Source organism: Elgaria multicarinata, chromosome 1 (assembly GCF_023053635.1).
Source record: "Elgaria multicarinata webbii isolate HBS135686 ecotype San Diego chromosome 1, rElgMul1.1.pri, whole genome shotgun sequence".
NCBI classification, from domain to species: domain Eukaryota; kingdom Metazoa; phylum Chordata; class Lepidosauria; order Squamata; family Anguidae; genus Elgaria; species Elgaria multicarinata.
The window spans coordinates 93,968,886-93,993,100 of record NC_086171.1 but is presented as its reverse complement, the minus strand read 5'-3'; the positions used below and the strand labels follow the sequence as shown (position 1 = coordinate 93,993,100).

The 24,215-nt window shown below is 43.2% G+C and overlaps 2 protein-coding genes across 5 annotated transcripts in view; both read right to left on the bottom strand.

The window, feature by feature from the left end:
- The window catches only part of FAM171A2 (family with sequence similarity 171 member A2), a 210,327-nt gene that overhangs the window by 145,429 nt on the left and 40,683 nt on the right, over positions 1-24,215 (bottom strand). The window lies entirely within an intron of this gene.
- GPATCH8 (G-patch domain containing 8) overlaps positions 251-24,215 on the bottom strand; it is a 171,604-nt gene continuing 147,639 nt past the window's right edge. For all 4 annotated transcript variants that reach the window (XM_063132916.1, XM_063132925.1, XM_063132934.1 and 1 more), the window contains 3 exons: positions 23,637-23,780; positions 6,918-7,048; positions 251-6,196 (listed from right to left, as the gene is read on the bottom strand). In XM_063132916.1, the coding sequence (XP_062988986.1) occupies positions 2,377-6,196; positions 6,918-7,048; positions 23,637-23,780 (4,095 nt within the window). In that variant the 3' untranslated portion in view covers positions 251-2,376. The remainder of the gene's footprint in view (positions 6,197-6,917; positions 7,049-23,636; positions 23,781-24,215) is intronic.

Genomic DNA, 24,215 nt, shown 5'->3' with positions numbered 1-24,215 from the left:
GCTGTAGAAATCGGCTTCAACCCTCATCAGCCTCAACTAGGATGGCCAATGTCCAGGAATGATGGGAGTTGTAGTCAAAACATTAGTTTGTGCTCTGTGCCTTGAGTAAATAAATATACAGTTGGTGTGTGTGTTTGTGAAAGAAGAGTCTCAATATTAGAACTAGCAACTTGAATGTGATCCTTTGGGAAACAAGTAAACACACACTTTCCCCCAAATTACTAGTTTATTAGAAAGTTTATTTTCTTCATATATATATATATATATATATATATATATATATGTGACAAAGTTAAATATAGCCTGCTGATATTGAAGTATTAGTGTATTCTCTTTGTTGTAAGCACTCTTGTGGAAGTCCAATCTCCATCTGCGCCCTGCTGGGATGTTGTGTCTACAACCTGAACCTCAAGAGAATGAAGCACTGAGAAATTAATACTGTTACTTGTTAAATATCCATAGCAACTACCAACCAAGTCCCTTTGTCAGAAGAGCAGCATTTTCCAGTGCTACGGTTTTTTCTAGCAAAGTGTAAGGACATTTAGAGGGTCTAGAGCCTGGGAATTTCAGGGCAGCAGGCAACAGTGATTATTTTCACAATTTTGGCGTGCAGACCTACAAACTAGCAAAGCCCATCTGGTCGGGATACAGCCAAGTCACAAACAACAACCACTTTGCAGGAAATTGGCCTCTCTCCTTGCACCCTCCGTCCTTAAACTGAGATTTTAATATTAATCCCTCCCACCCCCATTTTTTCAGGGGCAATAGGGAGGTTTCTTCTCTCTCCTGGTAGCGAACTCCTCTATTAAAGGGACAGCTGAGAGGACAGCACAACTAATAACTAGAAGAAAATCCCAAGAAAGATTTAAAACAAAAACACACTTCTCAAAATTTCTCCAAAACATAAAGACACATATTTAAAAATAAAGAAATGTCTCTCTCTCTCCCACACACATAACACACACACACACACACACACACACACACACACACACACACACACACACACACAAAGTGATGCTGTTGCAATGATTCAAAACAAGTGGTTTGAATCCCAGGAAAAATTGCTGGGCTTTGGATGTTTTCTATGAGACCCACCCTTTTTTGGAAAGTGACTTCCTGCTCAAACTAGTGGCCTAGTTTGAGTTTACTGACTGCAGCATGCAGTGAATACCTCAGTTGCCATACTAACTTTTCCACAGAAGTTACAAGAGATGTCATTATACAGGACAATTAGGACCCAGATCACTGCTCCTCGTTTATTCCAAATCTTGTCACATTTCCCCCTGTATTATTCCAAATCTTGTCACATTTCCCCCTGTAAAATGAAATTTTTTTTTCATTTTCGATACATAAAATTTCTTGAAAAATGAGCTCAAAATATACATGCATGAAGTCATATTGTGTCCTAGCCAAAACTAGAAGTGCTAAACCTTTGACACAAGTTTTCTTTCCTACATAAAAATGTATAGATAACCAAAGCCAGCTGAACAAGTACCACTCAAAGAACAGGCTGTAAAAAGTGTTATTGCGGTATACTACCAATATGGAACATTTGTCAGAGGAGCTACAAAAAGCAGCATTGACATATACAGAGTTCAGTGCAATTTTTAAAACATTTTTTCTTCTCAAAAAGAAATCATAAGTTAATAAGGAACCAAATATTACAGAGGAAAGGGTACAAGGTCACAGAGTCATGTTCAAGATGTTCACAGGACTCCAGTACAACATATTGCTTCAAGGACTGATAGGGCTTTGCTCTCTGTTCTCCCTCCGCAGCGCTTGGAAGCACAGCACTGCCATGCGTTTCTGTTATCAGAAACTGGTCATGTTTTTGTTTGTGGTGATCAGCAAGGTACTGAATGTGGTTCTCAAATGGGAGCAGGGAAGGGGGGGTAACAGAGGGATGGGTCCAAGTGTTGACATCCCTTCGCTCCTTTGTTCAATTTAAGCTTTAAGGTGGACTCGAATAACTATTTTCACACTTTATATTAAACACAATACTGAATGCAAGATAATTTAGGTATTACCACTTAGGTTTTCAGAGTGGAAAGGAAAACAATTTAAAATATAACCATCAAAATTATGGTGGGGGGGGCACACCTGCTAGATGTCAGTAAGCTGCCTCCTTGGATGCACAAGCCCCTGGAAATTCTTACAAGCAGGCCTCTAGCAACAAAGCTTTCCCCTCTCCCGCAGATCTGTTACTTCGAGGCTCCCTTTCCTTGCCCAATCCTTCCTTTCTTTGGCTGTTCTCAGGTCCAGTGTCAGTCATTTCCTTTCAGAAAGCAAGAGAGACTGATACACACACAAAGACAGACATGCTTCTGCCCTCTCCCCACAACTCCTGATAGACACTGCCTCTTTTTCACTTCTTCATGTGCCGTGGCTGGGGGGATGCTGCAAATCCTGTCCTGAGAAAATGGGGTGCAGAAGAGGGTGGAGGTGTAACGCTGTGGCAGCAGCTGTAGCTGGTCGAGGTGCTAAGAGAGTTGGGTAGAGGGCAGCATGAGGTACAGGATGAAAAGTGAAGGGACCTGGGTGGATGGCAGAGGCAGGGATGATATGAATGGGGTGACTGGCCAGGAAGGTGGCAGGGTGCCCTGGGATGAGTGAGTGGGTTAAGTGGGACAATGAGATGGGGGTCAAGTGGGGCTGAGGGATATGATGCACTTGAGCAAGAGGCTGGGGGTGGGGGTGGGGGTGGATCCCAATGGCTGCTGCCGCTGCCGCTGCATGATGCTGCAGGATGGCGTGCTGCACAGTAGTAATGGAGGTGGCTGCAGTTGCTGTCGGCTGCTGGAGGTGGATGGGCTGAAGGGCTGGGGTTGTGGCAGGAGCTAGGGCTGCTGAAGCAGGAAAGGCTTTGACCTGCTTGGCGAGGAGCTGCTGCTGAATGTGCTGCTGAGCTGCCTGCTGGAGTTTGCTGTATTTCTCCATCTCTTCTGGGGTGAAGGTGATAGGCTGGCTCTCCAGTGGTGCCAGGGAGGAATCCTCAGTGCCCTCTGGCTCCCCACTAATGCTTGGTTCTCCACTCTGTGGTATGTAGCCAGCGAAGTGCTCAACATCTGGTACCAAGGGCACAATCCTGCCTTCTATGGATGCAGTCTGATTCCCGCAGTCCAAAGGCTCTAAAGCTTCACCTTCACTGGAATCAGGGAGGAAGCTGTGCGGCACAATCAGATCACCACTTCCATAGTGCTCTGGGAGCACTGGTGACTCATGAGGAACAGAAGCCATCTCTGTGGCCACTTCTGCTTTCTGATCAATTGGAAGGTTGTCCTGTGTTCCCATCATCATGGTTTCCTCCACTTGGAGTTGGCTTGCCAGGGCTGTCTCCCCACCATCACTGGTTGCTTCATCCAATTCTGACAGCTCCAGTTCCACTCCTCTTTCTAATGCAGAATCCTCACACTGCTTGATGCTTGGCTTTCGGACTGTGGGAAGCTTTCCAATTAATGGAAGGACCGGCTTGTTGCCTAGTGAGGGTGGGAGCTTTGGACCAAAATAGCCCTGTGGGGGATCCTTCAGCTTTATCCCAACCTTGTGAGGCCCTGCAAGAGAGTCCTCATAGCTGCTGGGCTTCTTTTCCACTTTCCTGGACTGAATTTTTTCCAGAAGGAATCTGGCTGTGGCAGAGTTCTTCTCCTCATTATTACAGTTGCTCCCCAAGCTAGAGCTGCCACTATTTTGGGAGAGACTGCTGGTCCCTGTAACTTCATCTCCTCTTGCTTCCTCCTTTCTTACAGGTCCCTCACCTTGTCTGGCTCTGAAGTAGTGAGGGGACTGCGAGCGGTAGATCTTGGACCGGATGAAGTCTCGCTGCCCAGATCTCCTCTCAGCAGGGCTTTCATGGTCCCGGGATCCCTTCCTTGAAAGAGACCTTTGTGAAAGGCTTCTTGTGCTCCTGCTACGCTCCCGGCTGTAGCTCCTGCTCCGTTTCCAGCTGTGCCCTGTTCGGCTATGGCTCCGCCGTTTACTCCGGCTATGGCTGCAACTGCTGCTGCGTGTCCTACCTCGACTTCTTGTACTTGACCTCCCCCTGGCATGGTTTCGACTCCTGCTTCGGGTCCGGGACCTGCTCCTACTCAGGCTGTAATCATCTCCTGAAGTGGAGTACTTGCGCCGTTTTGATCTGCGCTTGGAACTTACATAGTCTGAGTCATCTTCTGAGTCATGGGAGCGCTTGGTACGACTCCGTGACTGATCACTGTAGTCACTATAGCTGTCTTCCGAGTAGCTCCGCCGGTGGCTATACCGGCTGTTGTCAGAGGAGGCATATGAACTTGATGAGTATGATCTCTGAGATGACCTTCGAGAAGAATGCCTACGTCCCGATCGGGAGCGACTTTGTGAACAGTTGCTGCCAGAATCATAATCATCACTGTACTGTGAGGCTGACTTCTGCCTGAAGTGCTTGTGGCACGAGTCCTCATCACTCTCATAGCCACCACTGCTCTGTCGGCCTCTATGGCTGGGGCGAACTGAACTTGAGGTGGAAGTCCACCTCTTGGAGGCAGATGAGGACTGCTGCAAGTCCCCCTTGATTTTTTTGTTGCTGTGATCTTGGGAAGAAGACCCACTGTCATCTTTTTTGCTGCTGCCTTCTTCAGTAGAAAGAGACTTTCGCTGAGATTCTTGAGCGCACCACTTTCTTTTCTTGGAGTAGCCAGCATCTTCAGTCCCTTGCGTTCGCTCAGTTTCAGCAGGAAAGGAAGACTTGCTCTTTTTGTGCTTGTGTTTCTTCCGTTTCTTGGATTTATCTTCTGCTGGGTCCTCTTCCTTGCTTTTCTCCTCTGCCTGACCTTTTCGCCTGCGTTTATGTTTGGTGGACTTCTTGTGCTTCTTCTTCTTCTTCTTCTTCTTGTGCTTGTGGGATTTCCCCATTTTGTCTTTGCGACCAACAAGACTGTTTCTGCTGCTGTCTTCTGGTCCTTCACACTTGCCAGTGCTCACAGGGCTGGACTCTTGCTTGCTACACACTGACAGGGACTTACTTTCTGGCACTGTGGTGGAGCTGCCAGCTAGAAGGTCCACCTCCTTGCACTTGCTTGCATCACCATCTTCAGCCAACTGTATTTTCTCCTTAGAAAGGCTGGTTATGGTGTTCTGTTTTTCTGCTACTTTTGCTTTAGTGTCTTTGTTACGAGACAGCTTAAAGTCAAAATACAAGGGATTGCAGCTGTATGACACAGAGGGCTCTGCTTTGGTGAAGATCAGCAGTTCTGAAGGCCACTGGAGGGTGGTATTCTCATCTTTACTCAGTACTGGGAAGAAGGGCCCTGTTAAATGTTTAGGCCCATCGGTGGCCTCTTTACCAATTGGTGCAGGGTAGGGAATCTCTTTACTGATATCTGACTCTGTAGAACCACTCACGTTGCGTGGTTTGCCCTCCTGACTGACTGCCTTTTCTGAAGCATTTTTATCTTCCATTTTGCTACTTTTGTGGGTGGGACTTGGTTCCTTGTGATGGGCCACACATTCTGTTACTGCCACCTTCTTGGGGGAGATGCTCCACTTTCTTTCACATGCCACTTTCTTGCTCAGCGCTTCTGCTTCTACTTGCTCCGTGGCCTTCATAAACAGCAGGAACTGGAAGTTCGGCTTCACCTTGCAGTGAGCAGGGGGGATGTAGTGATAATACTCTGGTTCTAGTGCCATCGGTCCATCATCTCGTTTCATCTTCTTCAATTTTGATAGTGTAGTATTTAGACCTGCTCCATCTTTCTCATGTGCTTGCTCTTCTTCATTTCCCTTGGGGTCAGGGCTGTTTGCCCCCTCAACATCCCCAGTTTTACCCAAAGCTCCAGAATCTGAATGGGATCTCTCATCAATTTTGACTTCATCATCAGGAGTACTGGACTCATCCACATGGTCTTTGAAGACAGAGGCTATTGACTCTAGCTTTACAGGGGCCTTTTTAGCAAATGAGAAAGACACACCTATCTTAAGAGGATTAACCCCCAAGCTAACAGCTTGCTGCACCTGGACAGGAACTTGCCCAAGACCAGTGTTGCTACTGGTTTGTCCACTGGCATAAGTAATACCCTTGTCTGTGGACATACTGATAACTTGCCCAGAAGCTGGTGAGAAGGAGGAGCAACTACTGGAAGCTGCTGAGTCTATGTCATCCTCTCCTCCTTCCTCATCTACAGCCACAGTAGTAGTTCTAAACATTGGCCCACTTCCTGGAGCACTGTGGAATTGTGAAGTGGGGAGGGGGGAAAGGGGAGGAAGAGAAAGAGAGAAAAAAGGATGGTTAGAGTCTCTGGTTATTAACATCTAATCTTTCATTATTCACCTGAACACCTCCAATCATGACTACTCAATCTCTTGTTATCTTTTGTGGAATCACTTTGAAAGCTAGGGACAACATTTTAACAAATAGCTTCATAAACATTGGCCCACTTCCTGGAGCACTGTAGAATGGTTACTGTGTTCTAACCATTATGGAAGCCGAGTATTTATTAATTTTAAAAAAGAGAAGTGAAATATTCTAGCCAAGGGGAAAAAATCAGGATCCAAGGCTTCACAAATTTCTGATGCATATGTGGACCTTTATATGAATAGGGACTACCCCATTATTCATTTCAGGGCTGGAGCTTTTCCCATACAAATCAGCAGACCTATTGGATTTAATTTACACATGCCATACACACCGTCCTTCTGAAATCTGTATCTGATGAGGAGGATTTAGGGTAAGGGAACTTGAACATCCAACTATTGAGCCAGGCATTCCTCTTTTGTGGGTCAGATGATAAATTCTATTCTATGAAGATCCAAACAATAACATATTATTCAGTCCACAGTACATGACTTGGACCAAAGGGGTGCTAACTGCATGTTTAGCTGTAAGTCAGTTTAATTTGCTACCTGGCACAAGCTACCTTTTCCAGTATTAACAGATCAGCACTTACCATTCAGCTTGCTTTCTCTGCTCAGCCAGCTCATGAAGACGCCGGAGGGCTTTCTCCTGCTTCCTCTCATCTTTCCGGGATCTTGATGAGACATTGCGAGCAAACTCTCTTTGCTTAAGATCTTTCAACCTCTGCAGCAAAACAAGAGAGAGGAAAGGAGAAGGAATAAGATGGAACCATGAAGCTATTTGCCCCACCCCACAGAGTATTACAAACGGAACTTCCCTAATCCATTCCATGTCCATCCACTAGACAATTAAGTGCAGTTCCTAGAATTTATTGTAGAGCACTTTCCATACAAAAGTTCAAACCCAGGCATCACTAATTAATGGATCTCAAATAACAGGGCTAGGGAAAACCTTTGCCCAAGATCTTGCAGGCTCAAAACATATAGGTTAGACTCAGGGTGGTTCCAGATGGAGAGATCCTAGCACTAGCCATTAGAAGGCATTGTGCAGCTATTCCATCTTTTCTCCTTTAAGAGATTTTCCGTAACAGAAAAGATCCAAGGAGCAGTAGGAAAACAATGGATGATTATCAGTAGACGACAGCAACATCTCACAACATTCTGTGAATGATGATTCATTATCATCCCTTTGGGCCATTTCATATGTTCTTAGGGTGGACTCACAAATGCTTACATTCCATAAGAGGGGTGGGGAACTATGGGCAGTCCAGAGGTAAAATTCTAGTCTCTGGATTACCCTGAAGGCTGCAATCCCACCACCACTGTATTTGGTGGTGTGGCAGCAAAAACAATTCGTATCAAATCACTACAGAGCCTTAGAAAGGCCAAAATTAGCTGGACGCTAGAGACTACAAGTTCCAGAAGATTAGGCATTTTAGACTGCAGGCAAGAAGCACTGTAGCCATTCCAAAACAGGTAATGTCTGTGAGGAGAAAAAAGCACCAAATAGAGTGGGTGCGGAAGAGACAAGCTCTGGTGCTTGGAGAATTCGTATAAAAAGTTTTTGATTAGTATCCAAAGGTGTTCAACATTTCGGACCGGGAGTCCTTCATCAGCAGCTGAAAAAAGTTAATGAGCTGCCAAAGAGCTAATGTGTTGCAAGATTTTTCAGACTTCAGTCTCCAGTTTATAATACTGTGATTTTCAGCGTTTTGTGATGGAGCTAGGTTTGTAAATTTTAAAGAGCCTGGGACTGCAATCTGGCACCTTGCTTCTGAGACTTTCAAACCTCCCTCAATTTAAGGTCTTGGGATGCTGAATTTGCACTCACATGATACAATCAGGGAACATAAACTGTTTTATACTGTATTGCACTAAAGATCAGAACTCCTAAATTTACAAGTCTCCACATTGAGTGATTGACCAACACACTCACACATTGTTTTCCTCAGTTTTCATCCTTTCACCTCAAGAATGGAGTGGAAGGACCACTCTAAAGTGCATTTACAACAAGGATGGGCAACTGCGGGAGATTTGGGAGGCATTTTTGTCCATCCCTGATTTATTTCAAGACTTCTACAGTATATTGTTATAGGAGTTCTAGTTGAATTAGTCCAAGATAAGAATTTCTAAACTTGTGCATATACCCTACTGGAGAAAATCAGTTTAAAATGGTAAGAGTACCTATATGCCTAAGAACGTAGATGTGCACTCCAGTTTAATCTGGAATTAGACATTTTATCTACATTCACTAATATGGATTAGTATCATGGAAAAAATCTACTATTTAAACACCTGTAACATGTTACAGGATGCTGTGACAACTGCCTCTCCCAACTCTAGCATTCCTAGGTCATTGACAAGAGTAAACTGAGCTAGGCTTTAAACTTCATTATTTATTTTAAATATTTATATACTGTCCTTCATTTCTATATTCTAGGTATATAACAACTTAATATACAACAATAAGATACACTACAGTAAAACAATACTAATAATATTTAAAAATGCCTGGGTGAATAAAAAGGTTTTTGCCTGGTGCCTACAGTAAAGCAAGGCTCACCAGGTGCGCCTCCTTGGAAAGGGCATTTCATGTATTTTATTAGACTGTAAGCCTGAGGGCAGGGACTGTCTTTTTTTCTAAGTGTAAGCCGCTCTGAGAGCCTTTTTTGGCTGAGGAGCGGGGTATAAATATGATAAATAAATAAATAAATGTAGTGTTGGGGCGAAAATCTGCCTGGGCCCGTGACAGCACCGGATGCCCCTGCGTCCAGCCCTCATGGGCCCAGGCAGATGTACCTGGTGGATTTTTGCTCCAACACTGCAGTTCCGCCCCCTTTGTCCTTTCCTGCCGCTACATTAATGGCAGCCACCATTAATGTAGCAGCAGAAATTGCAACACTGTCTCTCGCCACACTGATGGGCACCTTAAATACCTTATTAACAGGGCCTTTAAGGCGCCCATCAGTGGGGCCGGGAGGGGGGTGAAGCATTTCCCCCCTTCATGCTAGTGGTGGAAGCGTTACAGTGGCCAGGGGAATTGTGAACTATCTGGAGGCCCCAGAAAACATGTTTTGCCTCCCCCAATGTGCCAATCAGGCCTCTTAAGTGTACCTTTAAGGCCATGATTGGCGTGGGGGGAGGGAAGTCAAAGTGCACTTTCCATGGGCCTCCAGAAAGTGCGCAATTCCCCCGGCCATACTAATGGCATGCCAGGGGAATTGTGTACTTTCCAGAGGCCCCAGAAAGTGAGAAATGGTCCTTGGATGAGGGCCAGATGAGAGGGGCTTGGTGAACTCGTGAGTTCTCCAGTTCCTAATTTCAAGCCTGGGATGCCACTATCAAACCCCTGTTCATTTACTCTAGAGGAGTGAAAATTCCAAATGCACTTAAAAGGAAGGAGATGCCTAGAAAACTTTGTGGTGTTCCCCCACCCCCACCCCAGATTGGGACCAAACTCCTAATTGGGAGGCACCTGATCCACCATCAAACCCCTGTGCATTTGCTCTAGCGAAGCAAAAATCCCAAGTGCTCCCAAAAGGGGGACATGTCAAGAAAACCTTGGATGTTTTCAGGATTAGGACAAAACTTCATAGCCAGCCTCCTCTACTGAGGCACCCAATGCACTATGGAAACACAGAACTGTGAAAACAGTGAAAATCAAGGTACACCAAAAAGCGGGAGATGCCTATAATACCTTGGGGAGGGGGGTTGCAAGATCTGGACAAAATTTCATAGCCTCCCTCCTCTACACTGCTGGCTTGGATGCTTTAATGTGTTTTTAATCAGTAAGCCAGCAAAGAGCCAAAATAACCCACTGTGACCACCACACGACACAACAACCCATGATGGATTAAATTACCCACTCTGCAGACTGTGGGTTATCAGAGTAGGTTATTTTTGGCCAAATAAGCCATTGTGGGTTAAAAAAAACTCCCAGCAGATGATACAATAACCCATCATGGGTTATCGTGTCATCTGAGCCCAGTCAGAGAGAGAGAGGAAGAGATCGGCATTTGAGGATTACAGGCCGCCGCCAGTGCCCGTTGGACCTTGCAGTGAAGAACAGTTCCCTAATCCATTCTCGTTTAGCTCTTAATCCACACATTTCCTGCCAAGTAACTACCACCAGACAACACGATAACCCTGTTGAGATCCTTGAACTGGACTCAGATTTTTTCTTTTTCCATATTTCTGGACTGATCTGCAAAACCCGGATAAAAGCCTTGAGTCAGCAAGAGACAATTACTGGAAAGGTCAAGTTTGCAGGTGTGCTTAATTGTTTAATTAGACTGTGACATAGTGTGAAGTTTTCTATGAGTGCCAATTATGTATTGCATCAGTTGTACAGTAAAGTGTATATAAGGAGTGTTTGATATCTCTGTAACCAGCTTAAATAATCACTCTGTTCCTGTGAAGAACTGCTGTCTGATGTATTTTCTATCTGATCATGTGTGAGTATATTTGTACATTGTTTATGCCATAATGAACTGCCAGTAAAGTATTTATTTTTGTACACTACAAACCTAAATTCTCTGCCTTACAATTTATTGAGTCTTCTACTAGTTTCATAGTTAAGACCGTTGTACTCTGCTATCACTGATAAGTCCAGTGATTAAAAACCCGTCAAACCCATGAATAGTTAATCATATTGTATTGTTATAGCTGACAAAAATGCTTTGTCAAGCAAATGGTCAATATATTTTACAGCCTGAACTTATGCACACTTTTTGACCATGTTGAGAGCTTTACATGCCAAAGATCTGCCTGAATAATAACTCCAGAGTACAGCTTTTCCAAATTCTGCGGGCTAAGTGTTTTAGGGCGCAATCTTATGCATGTATAGACAGGGGGGGAAAAGTTCCTACAACTCTCAGCATTCCCCAGCTAGCCATCCTGGAAGTTGTGGGACTTTTTATGTCTAAACATGCATAGGATTGTGATCTTAGTGATATGATTTGAAAAAATGCATCTCAGAAGTACACTATTATGTCACAGAAGTATTACTGTTCTACAGGACCCCTACTTCTTTAAAAAGTTGTCATCCTTCAAAATACTTTTCCCTGACAGGAAATTGGGTAGTTTACTGGCCAAAATACATACTTTCACCACATTTTAGGTACCAGAAAATGTAAAACATTTAATATTTTAATATATTTATTTGCCAGGGCGAGGGGGAAATCAGATTTAAAAATTAAAAAGGAGAAAACTGGCAAAGCCATGAAATGAATATCAGATTAGAAGGTTTTCCCCATTCCCATCACTTAATGCCGGACTCAAAAATTCCCTGACCAGCACATTTCTTCCTCTCTGGTGAGCTCCTCCACCACCTGAATTCTCCAGGAAACACAGTATGTGGTCAGGCTCGCACAATCACAGGGTGGTTAATAAGCCAATCACTTGTTAAATACCCTGCACATGCCAGCAGAATTAACATAATTACCCTAAGCAGCACAGCATGTCGTGTTGTGTGAACCTAGTCAGGGTGGACTGTTCAAATCATTAGAGAAGGCAGTAGTTGCCAAGGTCAAAGTTAAACAGATAGTGCCACAGGCACACAACTATTAATGTGAAAAATACCATATTAAACTGGGGTGCATAATTCTTATAAATGTGTAGCAATTCTTAAATAAACCAGCTGAGACTATAGTCTTATGAAGAAAAATAACAAAGTTAAATAGATATCAGAGTTAAACAAATGTATTTAGTGTTATACCTGACTTATACAAAGTTAGCAAAGTCCTTCAGTGTTATTAACATTCATTATTATACAAGTAATATACATGACTTGTACAAAGTAGACCAATTTCTTCAGCATGACTTATACAAAGTTAACAAATTTCTTCAGAGGACAGGCATCTGGTATATTATCTCACTGTTTCGCAATTATAGCTTCGTCAGCAAAAATAGTTAAACAACTGAAAAGACATGAATATTAGTAAATAGAAGTTTGACAACATCCCAGAAAAAAGCTACATATCATTATTTATACAATAAATATCCAAGCTGATATAGAGTATTTCAAACTCACCACTTTGTTCTTCACTTCCGGTGAAGCACCATGTCGGACTGAACACTCCGTTTGTAGCGGAGAAACAAAGGGGCCATAAAAAGACGGCTCCTTCTATGAATAAGGTGGTGAGGCTAATGTATTCTGATCTTTTTTACTCTACTTAGTGGATGATAATCTATATGACTTTAGTAGTACTTTAGTGATATGTTGTATTGTTCTACAGCGTCCAACTGATGAAGACATCTCGAAACGGGCACTGTACCGGACACCTGTTTTTTACCTAGACGCCTAGAATATTGAATTTGTTGGGTGGTACAATATTGTACTTTAAAAAAAAATTCCACATGCTGTTTTGTAAAATGCTGTTATTGTTATTTAATTGCTGATACATTGTATATTATTCTTGTTTGAATTTTTTTTATTTACTTATACATTGGAGGCGTCTGCCCTGTTGGATTTATTTTTATATGTTAAAGGTTGTGTATCAGCAAGAAGAACACATATTTTTGTATGCCTGATTATGAACATTATATAATAGTATTCTCAAACAGCATATGTAGGATTGATGTAAATATCACCCACAGTAGAAATATATAAAAATGTTCGTTTATCGTTCACTTCAAATGTGAGTTTTTGTGGTTGAGTGCTAAGCACCCCAATTGTGTTCTGTTATTACAACCACAGCATTCAGTTTATTGTACCTTTGAGAAGTCCTGTCATTTATGATAGGACTGGAACTTTCCTGATCCATATTGGGGCCACTTCCCTTGTTGAGGTTGCTGTTGTTGGCGAAAGGGATGGTCATTCTGGAATCGGTTAGATGGTTGGTACTGGTGCCGGTACCAATGACGTTGTCGTATTGGTTGTTGGGGTTGTGTCAGGCCTATCTTTCTTGCGGTTGCCTGGGCTTTTTGGACAGAGTCCATGGTCTCATCTGTCTCGGAATGGAACAGCCCTATTCCATCAAATGGAAGGTCTTCTATCCATGTCTTTGCTTCTCGTGATAATCCTGTTGAGCATAGCCATGCCTGCCTGCGGAGGGCAATGGCAGCCATCATCGTTCTGGTACCGCAATCAGTTTGGTGCCTTGCAGTGTGTATTTGTTGCTTAGCGAGTTTTCATACCTCAGTTTGGAAAACTCCTGCTAGCTCTCTTCAGTCATCCAGTCTCTTCAGTCATTCAGTCATCACACAATGCCCCTATCTTTTCCCATAGAAATAATTGAAATCGGGCCATTGTGGCCTGGTAATTGGCTATTCTCATGCTAAGTGACGATGAAGTGTAAATTAGTCGGCCCATCAGATCCAGCCATCTTCCCTCCTTATACACTGGGGAGGCATGTATCTTTTGTGACCTTCCCTGGGACGATTCTATGATCACCAAATTAGGTGATGGATATTTGAAGAGAAAGCCAACTTCTACCTCTTGTACCTTGTACATGTTCTCCAGACACTTGGAAGCCGGGATCACAGAAGATGGGTTCTTCCATGACTGTTGCGCTGTTTGCAACATTGGCAGATATGGTATGGCCACTGAAGTAGCGCTTTCTGTCAGCACTGCATCAAAAACTGGGCGTTTTGGTCGTTCGACATGCTGTTGGGTTTCCAGGCCTAGTGTCTGGGCCATATGGAGGATGTGTTCGAAAAAACTTCCCATGTCCTCTGGTGGCAAAGTGGGATCTTGTGATCCTCCATCTGGGGACAGAGTCGATGGAGCTACGGATGATATCAACAGTGAGTCTGATTGGCAATCATCTGTGGGAGATCACAGAATCATAGAATAGCAGAGTTGGAAGAGGCCTACAAGGCCATCGAGTCCAACCCCCTGGGGGTCTCTTCTATCCTCTCGTGGTATGGGAGTGATATCCATTATAGGCAATTGAGTCTGGCTTGGTACCGAGTGTCCTGCAGTATATCGTCTTGCAACGGGCGGCAGTGGCATGAAATAATCTTGTTCACTATGCCTCTGTGGGGATGGGGATGTACGTCGGTACAGAGCTGTATAGTATCCATGGTATCGATATGGTTCGTACTCATTTTGTGGTGGACGGTAATATTCCCATTCCAACCGTTCTCTCCTTCTGCTGTAAGATGAGTACTCGGCCGATCTATCCCACTCTGCATGAGGAGATCTGGGTCTGTCTCCATGGTACCGAGTTTGCTCATTCCCTCTTTCTGATGTAACGGAAGTTAGGGGCTCTTGTCAGCTGGGTGAGGCTGGTAAAATAGCCTGTACTGCCATATTGGGTGGTGTTGATTCCACCAATTCTCCTTTGGCGTTCGGTATCAATATTGGCAATGGTACCGAGGTCGATGTTGGAGCTGGTGTCCGAGCTCCTTTTGGGATCAAGGAGGCATGCGGTTTAGGAGATGATTTTTTGTTTTGTTCTCTCTGCTTCTTTTTCTTTTGTAAGTCTAGGTGTTTTGACTTTTTAGTCTTTTTGGACAGATGTTTAGTTGCAGTGAAGGACTGCGATTGTCCAGGAGTTGGTGGATCATTAGTTAAGACTGGGTCTGACCTCGTAGGAGAGATCTGTATTATTCTGAAGTCGTCTATGGGGACTGAACATACCTCCGACATACTTCCTCTAATTGATGCCGCCATTGCCCTGGGTTTGCTGGTAGTTGAGTGTGTCTCTACTGCTCTTAAGGCTTTATCCCAGAGCAGGGATCTTAAGCGATCTACTCGGTGTTTTCTTTTTTGTTTGGTGAAGGACATACAGTGATGGCAAGTTTCAACTTTATGTCCTTCACCTAAACGTAAAACACAGAGAGAGTGCCCGTCAGAGGGTGGGAGTTTGCTCTTGCAGCGGACACATTTACAAAATGGCGCCTTAATGCCCTTGCGCCAAGGCACAGTGATCAAGGATCACCAAGAAATAAAAACGCTGAGAAAATCAAGACGCAAAATAGAAAGAAGAAATACAAGATAGAGAAAGGAGACAATAGAATAAAACTTTTTTTTAATAAACTCTAAATGTGGTTCTAACGAACAGAGAAGACCCTAAGTTGAAGCTACCACAATGGCGGTCAACAAGAAACTGAGGAGATTGGGCGGGAACCCCTTGGAGTATGCGCAGGAAAGGGGAGGGGTTCTCGCCAAAACTCTAGGCTATAGAAGTTTCCTGAATGAAGCTCCGTGCAGGCGCAGAGCCCATCAGTGTGATGCACAGAGACCACCAAAAAAAGTTGTGTTTTCCAGAAGCATTGTCTAAGCACTTTTGAGGCAAATGCCACAAACAGCAAGAGCCTGGCAGCGGGAATACAGAACTGTAGCGAAATTTGCATGGCAGTTCTGTCCTGCCTAAGGACTTCCCAGGAACTGAACAAGCTGAGCTAGGATAGATGGTTCCTTTCAGGCAAACTGATTTGTTAACATGTTAAAGTTGTCTCCATAGAGGGTGGAGCGATCACCACTTCCCTCAAATGAGGGAATATTAATTACAAAACCTTGCTTGCTCCATAATCTTTTTAAAAAGGTTGCTCAATTATCAGAAAAGCCAGGTTTCAAGGAGGAGGTAAGGAAAGAAAAATGTGTCAGGCACAATTTTCTGCTCCTGCTTCCTATTGTTAGGCATTGCTATTATGCATGAATACTTCTAGAATTCTCTCTGCAGAGAAGCCCACCAAACCCCCCTCCTGTTCTATTTTTAGACAAATGCTGAAAACTTTTTTTATTCTATCAGGTATTTAATAACTGATTTCTATAGTTTTCATGCAGTCTCCTTGTTTATAATGTTGATGTGTTTCATACCTGTTTTACTTGATTTATTCTAACTGTATTTTTGCAATTGTTATATTTATCTCTTGTAAGGTTCTTTGGAAAAGTTGATCTTTAAAACTGAGGTATAAACAATAACCATTCCTTTACTAAGGCAAAGTGAAGGAGCAACTTGTGCAAAATTTCAAATGGCAGCTCTGTCTCTCTCAAAGGCTTTAAGAAAAATCTTTTAAAAGCTGCTGAGGATAGAGTCTTGGAGAAGGTAGGTATCCTGAGCACACAGCTGGAGCAAAGAGCTCAAAAAAAGCTATTTAACCAAGCAAAGCTCTGGGAGAAGACTGGGGGCTTATATATTCAGTGCCCCTGATTCACTAGTTGCATCTGGGTCTGCTTCTTCATTGGCTATAGCTGGGCTCTTGCTTCAGAGTGAATGGGTCTTCTGGCGGCCAGGCAGGCACTCTGACAATATCTCCCCACCTGGTCCATTACTGCTGGTGCTCTGAAGAGAGCTGTGGGATGCGGGGGGAGGGTCAGGAAGCCCAGCAGGACTTGGGGTGAGGTCAAAGGTGTTCGTTAGGACCCCAGGTGCATCTCTGCAATGGGAACTCTCAGGCCGCCTCATGTCTTCTGTTGGAGTAGGTTTTGCTGAAGAATCCAAATCTTCCACTTCTTCCTCTGACGGGCTTGGGCTGACTAGATCCTGACTTCAGGAAGGGATGCAGATTTAAGTGATAGAACAATGGCTGCTAACCTGGATTCATGCATGCTTACTGGGGAGGAAGCCCCACTGAACTAAGCGCAAGACTTTTTTTGAGACAACATGCATAGATTCAGGATGTTAATAAGTAGGCAGAGATTTGTGGTTAAACAAGGGAGCTTTGTTGAACACATTAGTGATTGGTAATTTGTGGCCTCCAGATGTTTTGGCCTACACTCCTGTCATCCTTAACTACTGGCTACTCTAGCTAAGGCGAATAGCAGTTATAGGCCAAATCATCTGGAGGGCCACAAATTGCCCATCCCTGAATTATAATGTCAAAAGAGCTATGCTGGATTAGACTAAGGTCCCTATGGCTCAGCATTCTGTTCACATGGTGGCCAAGCAGTTGCCTGTGGGAAAAACAGAAGCAGGACAGGAGTGCAATAGCCTCTTTCTGATCATGTTCCTTAGTAACTGGTGTACACAGGCACACTTCCTGATAGTCGAGATAGAATATAGCTATCAGGACTAGTAGCCATTGATAGTCTTATCCTTCAGGAATCCCCCTTTAAAGCCATTCAAATTGCTGGCCATCAATACATCTTGCAGTACTGAATTCCATAGCTATGCACTGTGTGAAGAAGTACTTCCTTTTATCTGTCCTGAATTTTCCACCAAACAGCTTCCCGGGATGACCATGGGTTCTAGTGTCTCTCTATCCCCTTTTTCCATGCCATGCATAATTCTTTACACACCTCTATCATGTCATTTCAGTTTCTGTTTTCTGCTCTTCTTCCAGCTCTACAATATTCTTTTTTAGGTGCAGTGTACACAATATTCCTAGTATGGTCACACCATAGATTTGTTACTGGCAGTTTAATTTTTGATTCCTTTCCTAATTATGCCAAGCATGGAATATGTCTTTCTCACAATGGCTCTATGTTTTCATCAAGCTGTCCACCATAACCTCACGATCTCTTTCTTGGTTACTCGCTGCTAGCTCAGATCTCATTAGCGTATATATGCAGCCGAGATTTTTCGTCCCAACATGGATCACTTTACCCTTGCTCACACTGAATCTCATTTACCATTTTGATGCCATTCTTCCACTTTGGAGGAATACTTTTGTAGCTCTTAGCAATCCCTCTTTGTTTTAAGCAATCTAAATAATTAGCAAACTTGGTCTCCTTGCTGCTCACTCCTAATTCCAGATTATTTATGAACATGGTGAAAAGCACTGGTCCCAATACAGATCATTGTGGGAATCCAATGAGCAGGTTTACACTTCACTTTGTGAGCCATGTTAGTGTCAGCGCGGGTGATTCAGCGTGGTGGTTTATGGGTGTTTTTTTGCCAACAAGCCACTATGAGCTTGTAGTAGGGTTTTTGAGCATAACTTGTTCTCAGTGAGGCTTGTCGTGATGTCTGAACCCGGCACCACAGCTTGAGCCAAACAATTAAAGAACTGCTTGGCAAGAATGCCAAAAAAGCCCATACTGCTCTTTGCGATCTCACCAGTGCCACCTCCAATCTCTTTCGCCAGTAACTGTCCCTCCATGGATGTCAAAACTGCACTTTGGGAAGACTATCACTCATTTGTCACTTCTGCTTCAGAATTGTGTAAATGGGATTGATTTTTTAAAAAAAAACTATTTGGGGGGAGGGTCAGTCTTTCACAAACGTGCAGAGTGCAGACTTGGCTATCCACTACCTGCAGTCTTTCCTGGTCAATTTCCTTGTATGTTTCAGCTGTTCAAAGTGGGGATACACAAAAAGGTGGGGGACCCAATAACTCCCATTTTTGGACTAGCTGGAGAATCAGGTAGAGGACATGACAAGTGTCAGTTCAAGACTTAAAAGCAAGATCATAACATTGCCAAGTGATGCAATTATTTGGAAGTACTTCTTCACACAGCACAGAGTTAAACTATGGAATTCACTACTACAAGATGAGATGATAGCCACCAATTTGGATGGCTTTAAAAGGGGGTTGGATACATTCCTGGAGGAGAAGGCCATCAATGGCTACTAGTCCTGACAGCTATGTGCAACCTCCAGTATCATAGAATCATAGAATAGTAGAGTTGGAAGGGGCCTCTAAGGCCATGGAGTCCAACCCCCTGCTCAATGCAGGAATCCACCCTAAAGCATCCCTGACAGATGGTTGTCCAGCTGCCTCTTGAATGCCTCTAGTGTGGGAGAGCCCCAAACCTCCCTAGGTAACTGGTTCTATTGTCGTACTGCTCTAAAAGTCAGGAAGTTTTTCCTGATGTCCAGCTGGAATCTGGTTTCCTGTAACTTGTGCCCCTTATTCTGTGTCCTGCACTCTGCAATGATTGAGAAGAGATCCTGGCCCTCAGAGGCAGTAAGCCTATTTACACCAGTTTCTGGGGAACCTGGGTGGGAGGGAGCTCTTGCACCATGTCCTGCTTGTGGGTTCCTGGTCGACAGCTGGTTTGAACAGAGTGCTGGTTTAGATAGACTCATGGTCTGATCCAGCTTGGTTCTTTTTATGTTCTTAGAGTTTTGCTTGCTTTCCTTTGCTTCCTCTGGCAGTACTGCTCTTTGTGGCAGTGAATTCATGATGGTTCAGTGACTTCTGAATCAATTCCTGTAGGAAAAGAACCTGGACAAAGGTAAAGACAACACTGGGAAACTATTTTTTTTTCTTTGGAATTGCTTTCAAAGCAGTTCTGAAAAACAAATCATGTTGGTGGTATCAAAGTTTGACTTCAAACCAAGAGTGTACATGCCAACTGTCTATGAACATATGATGTGGGGGGACAATTTCCACTGAAGAAAATATTTCTGTTCATCAGCGCACATTAGTAAAGAGGAAATGGCCCACAGACTCCAAGTGAGAAATGTCTGTTGCTACAAAAGTTATTAGAGAAATGTGGAACACAGTTTCTAATGCTCTCAAGCAGCTCAGCTTTCAAGTATAAGGGCCATATTTAAGATTGAATGGGAAAATCTGGAAAACCTGCATTCCCAATTTCATGAATTCATACTTTCTTTGACCTTTGGTTCAAATGGCAAATGTTTGCAAATGTTTAATTCAGTATAAAACTGACAGCATTTCTCATCGAATGGCTGGATTCACACCACACCACACCACACTATGGGTTGAGTGTGGCTGTCGTTGAACCCTGGGTTGTTGTGTTGTGTGAACCTAGCCGTGTTAACAAATCATAGTTTTTTAACCACAAACAACCCATAAAGAGAGCCCCCAGTTTGTTGTTGGGTTGTGAACTTTAGGTTGTTCATGGTTAACAAACATGGTTTGTTTGGGCAGCTGTGTTCACACAACCCAGAGTTCAAAAACAAGCCACGCTTCAACAATTCAACCTTGAGTGTGGGTTGTCATATTGAGTGAACCCAATCAATGAAGTCTATTTTGAAACCTGACACCCATCTTACAAGAAAAGTTTAATATTCAGCTTTGACGATCAACAGATAATTACATTATGTACTGTATATTTATGCTGAGTGCCACAGCTATCTAGTGTTTTGTTAAATTTAATATTCTTGCTTTTTCATTGTTTCTCCTCTATACCTTAAACCTCTTTCTATGCAAACCTGACATATCCTCAGTTTTCATTGTGCCTTGAAATCAGAGGGAGACCTGAAACTGGATAATATACTGTTAAAAAAGAAGTTGCTTACCAGAAACTGTTGTTGAAGTGGTTGTCTGTGTAATTCAATCTGTACATCGTTAAACCTTCTAAAGCTATTTAACTAAGGAGGCAGCATTATCGTTTCTCTTATCACTCACATCTGCATATTATCTGGTGGGCAAGGCAAGCACCTTCCTATTCAATTCCTTCAAATATAGACATTTAGCTATTAATATTAAACCTGAATAGTTGGGAAGGAGGATGGGATAATTTACATCACTTCAAGAGCATCTTTCCGCTTCACGGATACTAAGCAGTTCCACAAATGGGGTACTATTTTTGGGAGGAAGATGAGATCAGGCAGAAGCACCATCCAGTCCTTATACATGTGCAGAAAAAAAAAGCTTCTGTAAAATAGGGAGTTCACACTAAAGATAAAAGGAAAGGACTATCCTGTCATTTCAAAAAGTTCCTCCTTGACTGAAAGTGCAGAGTTCCACCTGACTTACAGAGTGTTTCTGTCCACCCCTTCCCCCATAGCATATGTAAGGGCCAATAGGAATACAGGTGGTTCTTAAAGGACTGGAAGAGGGCAGGGGCTGCAAATTCCTTAGTACTATAGATAAGGCCCAGATGAGGAACGTATGGACAGTTGGGGATCTGATGAGAAAGGAGGGTCTTCTAAGGGCTGAGTTCAGATGCGTGGTCAGGGTTGCCTTTCCATAAATACTACCCCAAACCATGGCTTGCTTCCTAAACGGTTCTGTCCTTCCTTGAGGTCTGATTGGAGAAGACTAAGACCTCTGTCAACACAGCTGATGCAGGAGACAGACCTTTTTTGAAGGTCTGGCACCATTTTTGGAAAGCTGTTCACATTGTGTCAAGACCTGTGATAGTGCAGGGCCCATGGCAGGCCACTACCTCTTCTGAATAGCCTTTCAATGTGGGATGTTTGCCTTCAATCACCATATGTTTAATTAGAGCCATTCTAATCTGACTGTAGGATTGGGCCCTGGGTTAGTAAATCCAACTGGAATGGCAGAGGCCATCTCATGATGGAGAGGTAAATAAGATTTACTGCTTGGCTACTGCTGCTGCTGCTTATTGCAGTTCTGCCACCATGTCAGGCAGTGCCACAGATCTTAACAGTTAAAAAGGAAGACTAATGCAACCCATTACAAACTTTGTTACATTATCCTCTCCCATCCCCACCTCCTCATTTAGAAATTTTAAACCTTCCGGAACCATTTTACCCTATTTCTAGCCTCCCAAAACTTCAGAAAAAGTTGGGCTGAATATTTTGGCTCAGCAGTAGTTTCATCCAGTAGTTATGGATTCTAACAATTCTTTGAGTTGGAGTGCTCCCATCTCCCAACCCCACCCTCTTTTCCTTAGCAAGACGCCTTACTGCTCTAGACACTGAAAAACTGAATTGAGCAGATTCTTCTTCCAGGGGCAACATGCAGAGTTCCCACAGGGGGGTTAAGTAAGAGAAAGAGGAACCCCAAGTCACTGTTCATTCTTCAAAGAAAGGAACTCAACTTACAGTTTGAGTTAATTTCAAAGAAAAACAATTTGACAAAAAATGGGACTTAGAAGATGCAAAGCGTAGTCCTTTTTGTGCCCATTACATCCTGACTCCCGGCCTGTAAGTATGAGATCAAAGAACAGGCATGGATCAAATGGGTCCAATGCATGGCCTCTACATAGGATGTCCTAATCTTAAAGTATCCCTTTGAGAAATACCTTCCTATCCCCAACTTCCTTTTTTAAACTTCTAAGGAAGATCTCCTTGAGACATTTGCCCCTAGACTAAATTGGTCAAATAGCTGATGAAGCCCTTTCTAAAATTTAATCCCTCCCTCTAGTGTAAGAATCACTTGTTCTCGAGTTGGGCCTGTCTCTGTCCTTTCCTCCCGCAAAGCTGAAAGGCTGCTGAAAAGCAAGACCAGGTGGTGGGAGTGGGGACATTGACACTGTGGGTAAGAATGTTGCATTTGGGGAGAGGAACAGCATCTGCGTTGTTGAATAAGCAATAACATGAGGATGGAGTGGGTTTAAGGGACATGGGAAGCACTATGAAAACAGATCAGAAAAGAAAACCGAGTGTAAGTATTCAACTGTATTGCAAGGAATATGGCTGGAGCAAGACTACAAATTAGGTTTAATAATTTTTTAAAAGCCACAACGTGATCAAAATTATTTTGAAAACAAATCTTACACTTGCAGAGGATTAGGTAAGGACAGGATTCACTATGGCAGCTTTCCCCAATCTGGTGTCTTCCAGATATTTTGAATGTCAACTTCCATCATTGCAGACCATTGCTCAAGGTGACAGTGATTGATGGAAACTGTTGTTCAAAACATCTGGTAGGCTCCTCTTTAGGAAAAGCTGGGTTAAGGAAAGTGGGAGGAGGAAACACAACAAGAGGGAATATTTAAAATACTGTTAGTTGCCCTGAACAAGGTATATCCATGGCAATAGATTTGAACTGAATTCAACTCTGGTCAATTGATACAGCTCAAATTAAATGTTGGCATATATTATTGAGGATGCACACAGCTGGGGGAAGAGATGAGAAATAAATGTTGAATGCCATGTCCAACTAAGAGATGAATGACGCAACAAATCCTCATTGCACCAGGTAGTTGACCTGAATTTGACCAGGCATGCATTCCAAACTACTCTTCGGCTCAGCTAATAGAATGACAAGCCAAGTTGCTTCTGTCAATCTTACAAATGGTCCTCTCAGGTCTGAATGATATGAGATACAATAAAGTGCCTCGAAGCACCTTTCCTTCTTAAGAAGTAGGAAACATTCAACAAGATGCACATCTCTGGAAAACTGGCACACAACCCTCAAATGAAGACAGTTGCTACGTGGAACACTTTCTTCATTTTAAACATCAGGTAAACACAAGCATACAAAACCATCATCTCCTGCATTTTTGTCTACACCTTTACTCTGTATTGCTAAACCTGAAGAATTCTGATACAACTCAAAGGTGTACTTCCAGCAATTAACATATTAATTTGCCAATAAATATGCCATTTCATTTGCTCTTTTATTTTCATTCTGACATAGAGTCCTACTGAATCAAGGGACATCAAGATGGGGAAGCGGGGAGGGAAGGGGTGGAAGGAGGCAAGGGTAAAGCAGACTGAAGGAAACTAAAAGGCACTGTATGGTGAAAGCTACACCACCTCACAAACACACAAGATGATCAAGGCACACAAGACAACAGGCTGGTCGTTTTTTACCTGTTTGTGGGCATGGTCATAGGAATTTATATGGTTGTCAAACTCTTGATGCTTCTGGTACTGCTTATCACAGAGCTCACAGTAAAAATTAGCTCTAAGGTCTTCAAGGGCTTTAGCAATCGCCTTTTCTTTGTCCACATAATCCTGCAAAAGCAAAATTAGTCAAGTATGTTAAATCTTCTTAAGAAACCAGGTAAGGTTTTCATTAAACATTTACTATTTTACTGATAATAATCTATGTAGCTGCTACTTTTAGCCCACTGTTGATGCTATGTGAGTTCAAGGATTCCTTGGTACTAGCTGGGGGTACTTATAAAGTGGAAGGGGAGGGAGAAGATACCTGGGATTGATAAATCAGCCATGTAGCTGGTGTGCAGGAGAAAGGTGCCAATGGAGAAGAAAACGGTGGATGACTAGACAAGGTTTTTCTTAGAAATGGGATTGAATGAGGAAGGCCACTTGGCAACGGAGTGTAGAAAATAGTTCCAAAGGACAGCACATGCAGACCAGGAATGGGTTGACTTCAATCTGTGATCTCACTCACTCCTTTCCTACCCCCCAGAAGTTTACAAAGTGAAA